The 14,226-nt window shown below is 40.1% G+C and overlaps 1 protein-coding gene across 3 annotated transcripts in view; it reads left to right on the top strand.

Moving 5' to 3' along the window:
- Window positions 1-4,410, top strand: part of EDAR (ectodysplasin A receptor) — an 88,476-nt gene extending 84,066 nt beyond the window's left edge. For all 3 annotated transcript variants that reach the window (XM_040454168.1, XM_040454166.1, XM_040454167.1), the window contains one exon: window positions 1,847-4,410. In XM_040454168.1, coding sequence (XP_040310102.1) covers window positions 1,847-2,169 — 323 coding nt within the window. In that variant the 3' untranslated portion in view covers window positions 2,170-4,410. The remainder of the gene's footprint in view (window positions 1-1,846) is intronic.
- The last annotated feature ends 9,816 nt before the right edge of the window (window positions 4,411-14,226 follow it).

Here is a 14,226-nt window from a genome sequence, read left to right as displayed (position 1 = left end):
TCTGTAGGCTTATGTCTCTTTCCAAGTTTGGGGAACTTTCAGTTATTATTTCTTTTTTCATCCACACTCTCTTTCTCCTCTCCTAGGCCTCCATGACAAAAATGTGAGATATTTTGTTATAGCCCCACAGATCCTTGGGGCTCTGTGTTTTTCAGTTTATTTTTTATCTGTTGTTCAAATAAGTGATTTCTATTCTCTTACCCAGTTCACTAATTCTTTCCTCAGTCTATATTCTGCCATTGAGCATATCTACTTAACTTTTTATCTCAATTGTATTTTTGCAGTTCTAACATTTCTACTTGGTTCTTATATTTTCTATCTTTTGCTAAGGCTTCCCATTTATTTTTTCACTTGTTTTAAGCATGTATGTAATTATTTGTTGAAGCATTTGTATCATGGCTTCTATAAAATCCTTGTCAGGTAATTCTAGCATCTCTGTTATCTCTGATATTTTCTATTTTTATTTGAGATTTTTCTAGCTACAAAAACCACAGAGAATTTGGCTGACCCTGCCTCACACTCTTTATCCCTTTTTGGAAATATTTTCAAAAGTAAAATTAAGAACATTTGAGATCTTCCTAGTTCTTGGTAGGATAAGTGGGTTTCTATTGAAACCTGGAGAGTTTTATGTCATGTTATGAGACTCTGTGTCTTATTTAAACCCTCTGTTGTATCTGGCTTCCTCTGATACCTCTATGGAGGTAAATATCTAGGTTCCCACTCAGCCTTCATTTACACCCAAGTAGGAATCTCTTTTTGTTGATGGCAGAGGGGTGGGGTGGGAAACTGTTTTTCCAAGTGGTCTCCACTGATACCACTGGGCTGGGAGGCTTGTTACCAGCTGATGATGATAAAGTCCAGGCTCTTGACCTTGCCTTCCCTGAAACCTGGTGCAATGTAACAGCCTATGGAGAGTGGACATCCAGGCTTTGCTGGCCTTGTTGAGGGTGGGGCCACAGTTTTCTCTGTGGTGTTTGGCTGTAACAAAGCAGTTACTGTCTAAATGTTTTCTTCTTGCTAAGCTTCTTTTTTCCTAGTGCTTTAGTTAGAGCAGGCATCTGTTGGACGATTTTGGTTTGTTATTGTTCATATTTCTGGATTGCCAGACTCTTCAGCTCCATGTCTTGGATAATGATGCAAAAGGCTCAGCACCATGTCATTGCTTTATTCCCAAGCTCTCTACCAGTCTGTCTTTTCTCACCACTTTCCAGAGTCTCTTTGTGTTTGCTTTGTACAGAGCATCTAGGGTTTTTAGCTGTACTTACTAGGAGCAATCAGGAAAAGCATGTCTACTCCAGCTGCCAAAAGTAAAAATACATCATTTTTAAAAAATGCTCCCAGGGAAGTCTAACAGGCAGGAAGATTGAGAACCATGGGACCACTCAGGTTGCAGTGAGTTGGCTCAGGTAACACCAATTTTGGGCTGTCTTTGAAAGCACTTTTCATAAAGGTGACTGCTGTCTCCATAAAGGGCATAATACTGTCCTTGTGACTCCCTCCTCAGCCCAGCTCCATGTAAAGCATGGTAACCTAAGGGTAGCCCATATTCAAGGCTTTGGTGACTGCTGACAGTGTTCTTGAGGGGATTATTGTAACAGTCAATATAGTGGCTATTTTCCTAGGAGGAAGGGGCTGTTATTGGGGTTAGGATCCATGGTAAGGCTTCTCATGTGGCTGGCAAAGTCCTGGGTGTAGTTCACCTCAAGCTATGCACTTATTTTATATGGTTTTCTGCATCTGTGTTTTATTTTACAATATTTTTTTAAGTTTTAAAAATAATTTTTAATGGTGTTGAGCTTCTATTGACTGCCATTTGCAATGTCTGACTATGGCTATTTGTCCTCAGGTCTCAGCCCCACAGAGCTGCCATTTGACTGCCTTGAGAAGACAAGCCGAATGCTCAGTTCCACGTACAACTCTGAGAAGGCTGTTGTGAAAACATGGCGCCACCTTGCCGAGAGCTTTGGACTCAAGAGGGATGAGATTGGGGGCATGACAGATGGCATGCAGCTCTTTGATCGCATCAGCACAGCAGGCTACAGCATCCCAGAGCTGCTCACAAAACTGGTGCAGATTGAACGGCTGGATGCTGTGGAGTCCTTGTGTGCAGACATACTGGAGTGGGCTGGGCTTGTGCCACCTGCCTCCCAGCCACCCACTACATCCTGAGGAGCCTGCCTATAGTCTGCCCTCCCTGGGAGGCACCAAGGATCTACCAAGGGCTCTGGAGCTGTGAGTGCTGGCGACAGACTGCCAAGAGTCAGGCTTTTTCTGCTGTCATGAGGATTTGCCTTAAGCCATTCCAAGGAACAAGAGGAAATGAGGCCTGTCTTCTAATCTAACCAAAAATAAAAGATTAAAGTTGGGATAGTCCCAGCTACCCACCTGTACCTCACCAGGCAGGATGAATATTTATTCAACTCATTCAAGGGATGTTTTTGGGTGCTCAGATGAACCAAACAATGTGGGGATGACAGAGGTGAAGAATATAGTACCTGTTTTTAAGGAGTTTACAACCTCAGGAGAGACAGAAGACGTGTCTACAAACCATCTTGCTAGAAAACATCAACCAGTCTAGACGAAGGGATACTAAGAAAACATAATAAGTTCTGAGGGAGGGAGATGGCTCCCCACTGGGGTGATGAAGGAGGGCAGCATCATGAAGAAAGAAGCTCGAATGCCTGGTGAAATGGCTTCCAAAGGCAGATGCCACACTCCACATAGTGTGTCAGGTTTGGTACAAGTCTGTTAATATCCTAAGTGGCTGTTCTTAAGGTCATTCGTATTCCTACAGCCCTTCCAATCACTAATGGAAGAGTTCACTCTGTGGCCTGCCTTCTGTCACTGATCTACAAGGCATGTGTTTGTCCAGTCAAGTAGACCTGTGTCCAGTGGCCAGTTTCACCTATTGCCTGATTCCCAGGCCTGAGACCCAGTGGTTTTGTATTACACATGAATTGCTTTCCACTCTCATCCCTAGTCAGATTTGACCCTTTGGGGGCAGCAATGTTCAAAGACACAGTCCATTTAAATTATGTGTCAGCCTGTTTTTGCTTCAAACAGAAATGAGTGGTCAGCTATATGTGGAAAGAGAAATTGTGACTTCCTAGGAATTCAGCCATGCATAATTTTAGATTCTGAGTGTCTGAGACTTGTGAATGAGCCTTGTGACATGAGGGTTTCTGAGCCAGTCAAGGAAAATGGAGCCTCACAACACAGGCAGGCCCTGGGCTTGAAATCCAAGGACCTGATTCTAGTTGTGCCAGCTTGGGCCATTCTCTTCTCCCTCTTGGGCTTCAGTTTCTCTTTTGCAAAAGAGAGATTAGTCTGTGATTCTGTAATCAGGAAAAGTAAGGTTTAGGTGGGCAACAGGAAAGTGGACTTCAGGAAATGCCAGGCCTTCAAGGTGCACACTGAAGTGAACACAGATGAGTCATCAAGATGAGACTAGAAGCAGAAAAACTCGGAGTAACTATAATTGTTTGACATACACTTAGAGGTAAAGTAATAAACTGGCATTGTTCTTGGCAAAATCTCTTACTACACCTGCAGTTGCCAAGAACATGGGAGCCGGGGTAGTGATCATACCAGGGGTTTAATTTAGAGTTCACTGCTGAGCTTCCTAATGACAGATCCGACTATAGTTATTACCAAATTAAAACCAGTCTCTGACTTACAAAGCGATGTTTTTAAAATCATAAGTCACATGACTGAGCAAATGCTTTGGGGAGAGGAAATCAGTCATACATTTAGAGCCAACAAGCAATTTCCCACCAATGAATGTAGAACATACTGTGATAGGATCATAATTAGGTCCTGAATATTTAATATCATCATTTTCTGTGTCTCTTTGCTGTTTTTCAGAACCTATTTGCTATATCCTACAAGCTAAGTACTCCATGGCAAAACTTAATTATCCTTTTAATCCCTCTTTGAAATCCTATGGCACCCCTTTCTCCTGTTTTGTGATGATGATGATGAGATTGTCCCCCTGAATCAGGCTGCAAATGTCACATGTGATGAGAATGCTGTTCCAGGGAGACAGCTTGCAGTTTCCCAAGAACAATATTTTCAGTGAAGAAGCAGAGGCGGCTGTTCCTGGACCCAGAGCTTTGCCTCATTTCACACTTACAATGCTGGGGCCAGATGTCTAGCCAGCATCATGTCATGTTTCAGTGATTCTCAACCTGCCATTTTTAGAAAGTTAGTCCTTATAGAGCTAAACATTCCTTTGTCATTTACTTATTTGGACATAAATCCAAGAATAGTCTATTCTGATGAGCTTTAGCCTACATTGTGGAATTCAAATCAATGCGACCATAATGATTATCACTGACCAGAACAGGGACTTCCACCCTGACATTTTGTATGGAGACATTCATTATTTTGCTATACTTAAAAACTTTTAGGAAACACACTAAGCTGGAGCTGTGGGCCTTAGCCAGTGAAGTCTTAATTGTTAATAGTTTTGTCTCATCCTGTATATATAACTTATTATATTTTACTGTTTCAATAAACTAATAAAAAGGAGATCTACAGACTGCTACAATGTGAGTTCTTTCTGGGGGTGGAGGGAGGGAGAGGGCAGGTGAGTGGAGAAGCCTCTGATTGCTCTGTTTCTGGTTATTGCACATGTAAGATGAGACCGTATGATTGTGACCAGCCTAAATGAACTTCCTAAATTTTTATGGCCTGGGCCATGCACTCAACAGAAGCAAACATTACAGTGAGATTGTAAAACAAAAACAAAACAAAACAAAACAAAACAAAAATGCTTTGCTTTCCAAGTTGCCATCACTGTATCACTTAGGTACTGCTATGTAACAAACCATCCCCAAATTCAATGGCTTAAAGTGACAATTTATTATTATAGTTCGGAGGTCACTAAGGATCCCAGATGACCTAAGTTGGGCTCAGTTGGCTATAATTTAGATGGGGCCTATGGCTGTTGGGATACTTTAATTGGGGTTGCTGTGTTCCAATGTCCCCCATCCTTGTCCTCAAACCAACATCTAGCCTATGCCTGCCTTCATCATGGCAATGACAGAAGTGCAATAGTGAGCAGACACACAAAGTTCCTTCAGGCCTACACCCAGAACTGGCACACCATCACTTCTAGCTCATTCTTTTGGCCAGAGCAAATCATATGGCCAACCCAGAATCAAGAGTAGGAAAACAGGCCCCACTCTAACTCTGTGAGCAATAAAGTTAACTCACAAAAGGCAAAATATTAAGGCAGAAAATGTAAACATCTACAGTTATGTTCATTTCCTATGGCTGCTGTAACAAATTACCACAAACCTAGTGGTTTCAAGCAACACAAATTTATTATCTTACAGTTCTAGAGGACTCCAAAGTTTTAACACAGTTGTGTTCCTTGTGGAGACTATAGAAGAAAATCTGTTTTCCTGCCTTTTCTAACTTCTAGAGTCTGTCCATATTCCTTGGCTCATGCCTCCCTTCCACCTTCAAGGCCAGCAATCCCATCTCTCCAACCTCTGTTCCCATTGTCAAATCTCCTTCTCTGACCCCTCCTGCTTCCCTCTCTTCTCCCTTGTGATCACACAGGACCCACCTGGGTAATCCAGGATCATCTCTCCATCTCAAGATCCTTAATCATCTCTGCAAAGTCCTTTTGTAACATCATGTATCACAAGTTCTAGGGCTTAGAGGGTATATGCTTTTGAGAGCTCATTGTTCTACCAACCACAATAAGTATGTAAGTGGCTGTGGAATATAACAACATAACACCATCAAAGGAAGTGTGCTGTCAAAGCATACTTTCCAGCTGGGGCTATTTTATTATATGAATAAATGTAAACTAAGCAGTGGTGGCCTTCCCACTGGGAACTATGAAGAAGGGATGGACGAGCTGGGCTGCAGGTGCTCAGCAGCAAAGACTTCAGTGAACCACCTGCTTCTATGAGCCCCACTCTCCTCCACCTTCAGCTTCAGTGGTCCAGGGGGATGTGGCAGAGTCTCATGAACACCCAGTTTGGATTGGACAACATCTCTTTATTCAGGGCTTTGTTTACACTATTCTTCCCCAAACATTTCTAGTGAATTACTTTGGCAACAACTATGGCTTTTGGAGGCTTCAATGAATTGTTGGCTTTATGTAAAAACCAACATATAACCTGTATTTTGTGGCTTCACTCTATGCATTTGGGGCCCTTCAAAGACATCTTGCATTTTGTAATAAAATGCAATAGTCCTGGTACTATTTCCTCTATGTTGGAATGCTTTATGAATAAGGAAAATCTGGAAATAGCACAAACATTGTATTAAAAAAGCATTTTTGAGTGTCAGAGGAATCCTGCTTAGCGTAACATTCTGGTGTCAAGAGACCTTGTGAGGAGTTCAAGTAATATAAGTATTTCACTTTTTTTAAACCCAGGGGAGAGATAACCAGAGGGTGAAAATGGAGACAAGCTTTAAAACCATTTTGCTGAGAGTCACCCTAAGCCTGGTTTGTCACTCAGACTAAAAGTTATGTAGTGATTCCAATGAAACAGGTTATTCATGTTCTGTCTATTCTTGTTTTCAAAATGCTGGTCAGCATCACTTGTACAGGATAACTCCTCCACTGAGGGAAAATGTTCTTGTTCACTCATAGTCACTAGTGTGGGACTCTTTTAAAGATCACATGATTTTTATCCTTATGTCAATGTGGTGTATTACACTGACTGATATGCAGATGTTGAACCATCCTTGCATCACTGGAATAAATCCCACTTGCTCATGGTGTAAGATCCTTTTAATGTATTGTTGAAATTCACTTTGCTAATATTTTGTTGAGGACTTTTGCATCTATGTTCATAGTGGCCTATAATTTTGTTTGTAGTATCCTTGTCTGGTTTTGGTATTAGGGTTGGCCTAGTGCTGGCCTCATAAAATGTGTTTGGAAGTTTCCTGTCTTCTATTTGTTGTTGTTGTTGTTGTTGTTGTTGTTGAAGAGTTTGAGAAGGATTGGTATTAATTCATTTTTTAATGCTTTGTAAAATTTACCAGTGAAGCGATCTGGTCCTGAATTTTTGCTTGATGAGAGGTTTTTAACTACTGATTCAATCTCCTTTCTGGTTCAGATTTTCTATTTTATTATGATTCAGTCTTGATAAGCTATATATGTTTCTAGGAATTTATCCACTTCTAGGTTGTCCAACTTGCTGGCTTATAATTATTTATAGTAGTCTCTAATGAGCCTTTGCATTTCTATGGTATCAGCTGTAACATCTCCTCTTTCATTTCTGATTATATTTATTTGAGTGCTCTTTTTTTCTTGGTGAGTGTAGCTAAAGGTTTGTCACTTTATCTTTTCAAAGAACTACTTCTTAGGTTCATCTGAAAGATTCAAGATGGTGACTAGAAGATCCTGAACTCACCTCCTCCCACCGGCATATTGAATCTAAAGCTACATATGGAACAATTTCCTCTCAAAATATCAAATGTGGCTGAGTGGTGACTATGCATTGGGCAAATCAGAAGAAAACCACATCAAAGCAGATAGGAGAGACTGGGACACAATCTCACCATAAACCACACCCTGGCAGAACAACCCATAACTTGAAGTGTACTAAAACCTAGAGCTTCTCCCTGAAGGATGAAGGGTTCAAACCCCACATCGGTCACCCCAACTTTTAAAAAAAATTATTTAAATTTGAGTTAGTTAACGTACCATGTAGTATTGGTTTCAGAAGTAGTAGAACCCAGTGATTCATCACAGCCAGTGCTCATCCCAACAAGTGCCCTCCTTAAATGCCCATCCTCCATTTAGCTCATCCCCCCTCACCTCTCCCCCAGCAACTCTCAGTTTGTTCCCTGTATTTAATATATATTCTTAAGGGCGCCTGGGTGGTTCAGTTGGTTAAGTGTCTGACTTTGGCTCAGATCATGATCTCACGGTTCGTGGGTTTGAACCCCGCGTTCGGCTCTGTGCTGACAGCTCAGAGCCTGGAGCCTGTTTTGGATTCTGTGTCTCCCTCTCTCTCTGCCCCTCCCCCACTCACACTCTGTCTCCCTCTGTCTCAAAAATAAATAAACATTAAAAAAATTTTAAGTATTTTTTAATGCTTATTTGTTTTTAAGAGAGAGAGAATGTGAGCAGGGGAGGGGCAGAGAGAGAGAGAGGAAGACACAGAATCTGAAGCAGGCTCCAGGCTCTGAGCTGTCAGCACAGAGTCCCACATGGGGCTCGATCTCATGAACTGTGAGATCGTGACCGGAGCCGAAGTTGGACACTTAACAAACTGAGCCAACCAGGTGCCCCTGTTCTCTGTATTTATGAGTCTCTTATGGTGTGCCTTCCTGTTTTTTTTTTAATGTTTATTTATTCTGAGAGAGACAGAGACAGAGAAAGAGACTGAGCATGAGTGGGGGAAGGGCTGAGAGAGAGAGAGGGAGAATAAGAAGCAGAAGCAGACTCCAGGCTCCGAGCTGTCAGCACAGAGCCTGACAGGAGGCTCAAACTCACTAACCAAGAGATCGTGACCTGAGTCAAAGTCTGATGCTTAACCGACTGAGTCACCCAGATGTCCCACTCTCTGTTTTTATCTTATTTGTTCTTCCCTTACCCTATGTTCATCTGCTTTGTTTCTTAAATTCCATATGAGTGAAATCATATGATATTTGTCTTTCTCTAACTGACTTATTTCACTTAGCATAATACACTCTAGTTCCATCCACATTGCTGCAAATCAGTCATCCCAAATTTTAAGACATGCACTTGAGAGCCCCCAAAACATCTTATTATGAAAGCCAACAGGGCATGCATCCTGAGACCCAGAAGAAGGTAGTAATCTGTGGGGTGCCTGGGTGGCTCAGTAAGTTAAGCATCTGACTCTTGATTATAGCTCAGGTCATGATCTCACAGTTCATGTGTTAGAACCCCACGTCGGGCTCTGAAGCTGGCAGCACAGAGCCTGCTTGAAATTCTCTCTCTCCCGCCCTCTCTGACCCTCCCCCATTCATGCTATCTCTGTCTCTCTAAAAATAAATTAATAAACTTTAAAAAAATGGTAGTGATCTGAGAAACAGCTATTAAAGGGCTCATGCACTTGGACTCACCCACCCCAGGGCCTAGCTGAGGCACCCAATTGTGTTCAGAGTAAAGTGGAGGATCACCTTGGCCTGAGGGACAGACATCTAATTCAATACACACACTGCTGCTGGAACACTCTCTGGGCACAGAACTGGCAGGTGTCATATTCACGTTCTCCCTTTGCCATACTCCAAAGCACCAGTATCTTCCAGAAAGGAGCCTTTATATGTGTCTGCTGCCCTGATTTTTGCAGCTGCTACCTAGAAGATGCCTCTTGATGCCTGACTCTGGAGGCCAGGGGGCGCTTATGTTCATGGCCCCTCAAGGCTGTATATATTTGCATACTTTTAAAAGCTGATCTCTTAAAAACTGAGAATAAACTGAGGGTTAATGGGGGGATGGGAAGGAGGGTAGGGTGGGTGATGGGCATTGAGGAGGGCACCTGTTGGGATGAGCACTGGGTGTTGTATGGAAACCAATTTGACAATAAATTTAATATTAAAAAATAAAAGTTAAAAAAAAAGCTGATCCCTGGGTATTTCTCTTCCAGTCAGCCTGAATCTAGGTGCTAACATTCTCCCGTTTGGGGTACTGACAGGTCTTGGCACATCCTCATCTACTGGGATTGATTGCTTAGATAAGCACAAAGGTTTGAGAGATGACCAAAAGCTGGAGTAGTGTTGAATGAAAAGTTTCATCTGCTACAAGAGGCCACTCCTTCAAACTGGGAGAGGTGGTGGTTTCATCTATTGTGTAGAAACCAACACAGAGAATCAAGCAAACTCAAGAAATGGAAGGATATATTCCAACTGAAAGAACTAGATAAAACCTTAGGGGAGAAAATGAAATGAAGATAATTTACCTCATAAAGTGTTCAAAGTAATGGTCACAAATAGTCTTCTTCCCACCAGACTGGGAAGAAGAATGGATGAACATCATGAGAAATTCAGTAAAGAGATGGAAACTATAAGAAATATGAAACAGAAGTCACAAAGCTGAATAATACAATAATTAAAATGAAAAATACACTGGAGGGGTTCAATAGCAGCTTAGATGAGGCAGAAGAAAGAATCAGTCAACTATAAGACAAAGCAGTGGAACTCACCCGATCAGAGCAGCAAAAAGAAAAAAAATATGAAAAAATGTGAAGATAGTTTAAGGGATAGGATAACATCAAAAAGGCTAACATTCATATTATAGGGGTCCTAGCAGGAGAAAACAAAGAAAAAGGGGAATATTATTTGAAGAAAAAATGGCTTAAAACTTCCCTAATCTGGGGAAAGAAACACATCCAGATCCAGGAATCCAAATAAGAAGAACTCAAAGAGACCTACAACAATACACATTATAATTAAAATGTCAAAGTTAAAGACAAGGAGAGAATATCAAAGCAGCAAGAATAAAACAACTCATAACATACAGGAGAACCCCATAAAACTAGGCACATTTTTCAGCAGAAACTGTGCAGGCCAGAGGGGGTGGCATTATGTATTTATTTAAAGTGCTGAAAGAGAAAACTTCCAACCCAGAATACTCTACCCAGCCAAGTTATCATTCAGAATTGAAGGAAAGATAGAGTTTTCCAGATAAGCAAAAGTTAAAGGAGTTTATCACCACTAAGTTGACCTTACAAGAAATGTTAAAGGGACTTCTTCAAGCTGAAAGAAGAAAGGGTGCTAATTATTAGCAAGAACACATTATTAGCAAGGGCCCTAATTATTAGCAAGAACAAATCTCACTTGAAAAGTAAATATATAGTAGAGGTAGTGGCTTAATTACTTATAAAGTTAGGATTAAAATTGAAAGAAAAAAGTAGTAAAAATAACTATGATTAGAATAATTAGTTAAGAGATACACAAGATGGGGTGCCTGGATGACTCAGTTGGTGGGGTGTCTGAATCTTGATTTTGGCTTAGGGTTGTAAAACTAATTCCCATGTTAGGCTCCACGCTGGGCATGAAGAAGGCTGTTTAATATCTGCTCTCTCCCTCTCCTTCTGCCTCTCCAACATGCTCACTCACACTCTCTCTCTCTCTCAAAAAAAAAAAAAGATACACAAGATAAGATGTCATATAAGATACATAACATGAGTGAAGAGAAACAAAAAATGTTGAGCATTAAATGGAATGAAACTTAAGTTGTTACCAACTTAAAATAGACTGTTATAAATATGTTATATGTAAGCCTAATGGTAATCACAAAGCAAGAAAAAACAAAAAAACAAAATAAACAAACAACAACAATAAAAAACACAAAAGATAAACAGAAAAGAATCTAAGCTTACTACTAAAAAAGTCATGAAATCACAAAGGAAGAGAGCAAGAGAAGAAAGGAACTGAGGCACCTGGGTGGCTCAGCTGGTTAAGTGTCTGACTTCAGCTCAGGTCGTGATCTCATAGTTCATGAGTTTGAGCCCACATTGGGCTCTGTGCTGACAGCTCAGAGCCTGGAGCCTGCTTGGGATTCTGTGTCTCCCTTTCTCTCTGCCCCTCCCCCTGTCATGCTCGCTCTTCCTCTCTCCCTCTCAAAAATAAATAAATGTTAAAAAAAATTAAAGAGAAGAAAGGAACAGAGAGGAATTACAAAAAAAGCTAGAAAAACAATAAACAAAATGGCAATAAGCACATACCTATCAATAACTACTTTAAATGTAAGCGGACCAATTCTCCAATCAAAAGACATAGAGTATCTGAGTTGATTAAAAAACAAGCCCATCTATATGTCGCGTATAAGAGACACGCTTTATATGTATGGACACACACACATTGAAAGTGAAGAGTTGAACAAAGTGAAAGCTTTATATGTATGGACACACACACATTGAAAGTGAAGAGCAAATGGAACCAAAAGAAAGCTAAGGTAGTTATACTTCTATCAGACAACATAGACATTAAAACAAAGACGGTAAAGGCACAACAACACACACATAGATCCATACAACTGAATAGAGAACCAGAAATGGACCCTCATTTTTGACAAAGCAGGAAAGAATCTCCAATGGAAAAAAGACATTCTCTTCAGCAAATGGTGTTAGAAAAACTGGACAGTGACATGCAGAAGAATGAAACTGGACCACTTTCTTACACCATACACAAAAATAAATTCAAAATGGATGAAAGACCTAAACGTAAGACAGGAAACCATCAAAATCTTGGAGAAAACAGGCAACAGCCTCTTTACCTTAGCCACAGCAACTCCTACTTGACATGTCTCTGGAGGCAAGGGAAATAAAAGCAAAAATGAACTATTGATACCTTATCAAGATAAAAACTTCTGCACAGTATAGGAAATAATCAGCAAAATTAAAAGGCAACTGATGGAATGGGAGAAGATATTTGTAAATGACAGATCATATAAAGGGTTAGTACCCCAAATCTATAAAGAACTTATCAAACTCAACACCCCAAAAACAAATAATCCAGTGAAGAAATGGGCAAAAGACATGAATAGACACTTTTCCAAAGAAGACATCCAGATGGCTAACAGATACCTGAAAAGATGCTCAACATCACTCATCATCAGAGAAATACAAATAAAAACCACAATGAGTCACCACCTCACACCAGTCAGAATGGCTAAAATGTACAATTCAGGCAACAACAGATGTTGGTGAGGATGCAGAGAAAAGGAAACCCTTTTGCACTGCTTGCGGGAATGCAAACTGGTGCAGCCACTCTGGAAAACAGTATGGACGTTCCTCAAAAAATTAAAAATAGAATTATCCTATGACCCAGGAATTGCACTACTAGGTATTTATCTGAAGAATAAAAAAGGCTGATTCAAATGGGCACAGGTACCCCAATGTTTATAGCAGCAGTATCAACAACAGCCAAGTTGTGGAAAGAGCCCATAACTGATGAATGGATAAAGAAGATGTGGTGTGTATACACACACACACACACACACACACACACACACACACACACACATATATATATATATATATATATATATATATATATATATATAAACAGGGAGGGGGACAAAACAGAAGAGACTCATAAATATGGAGAACAAACTGAGGGTTACTGGAGGTCTTGTGGGAGGGGGGATGGGCTAAATGGGTAAGGGACACTAAGGAATCTACTCCTGAAATCATTGTTGCACTATATGCTAACTAATTTGGATGTAAAGTTTAAAAAATAAAAAATTAAATTAAATTTTAAAAAGATAAAAAAAATTATCTTGTGACCTGGCACCTTGCTAAACTTTCTAATAGTTTTTGAAAATTTTAAATTCATTCCCTTGTGATTTCAAATCATCATACTGGTAAATAGTAATACTTAAAAAAAATCCCAATATACAGGCAGATCTTGCTTTCCATGGATTTAATATGCATGTTTATCAGTTGCTATAGTTTAGTTAAAAACACTACTCCTCCAACAACACAGTTCAGATTTCAGTTACCATGAAATATGAACTGTGAGTAATTGCATAAAGTACAAATTTTTTACTGGCTCTTCAGTGCACAAATCACTACATAATAACAGATGCACATCATGATCAGTGGCCTATCACACTACTTCCTTCAAAGTCTTTTTTTAAACTTAAAAAAAAGTTAAATCCAACTTAGTTAACATGGTACAATAACGATTTCAGAAATAGAATTTAGTAATTCATCACTTACAACACCAGTACTCATCCCAGCAAGTGTCCTGCTCAATGCCCCTTGCCCATTTAGCCCATCCCTCCATCCAACACTCTGCCAGCAGCCCTCAGTTTGTTTTCTGTATTTAAGAGTCTCTTATGGTTTGTCTCCCTCTTTGTTTTTATATTATTTTTGCTTCTCTTCCTTTATATTCATCTGTTTTGTATCTTAAATTCCACTTATGAGTGAAATCATATGATATTTATCTTTCTCTGAATGACTTATTTTGCTTAGCATAATACTCTAGTTCCATCCACATTGTTGCAAATGGAAAGATTTCTTTTTTTTTATTGTTGAGTAATACTCCATTGTAGGTATATACTACCTCTTCTTTATCCATTCATCCACTGATGGACATTTGGGCTCTTTCCATACTTTAGCTATTGTCAATAGTGCTGCTATAAACACTGGGGTGCATGGAACGCCTTTGAAACAGCACTCCCATATCCTTTGGATAAATACCTAGTGCAATTGCTGAGTCATAGGATAGTTCTATTTATAATTTTTTGAGGAACCTTCCTACTGTTTTCCAGAGTGGCTG

Source organism: Herpailurus yagouaroundi, unplaced genomic scaffold (assembly GCF_014898765.1).
Source record: "Herpailurus yagouaroundi ecotype Mexico unplaced genomic scaffold, PumYag 210, whole genome shotgun sequence".
Lineage (NCBI taxonomy): Eukaryota > Metazoa > Chordata > Mammalia > Carnivora > Felidae > Herpailurus > Herpailurus yagouaroundi.
This window is presented reverse-complemented; position numbering and strand designations above follow the sequence as displayed.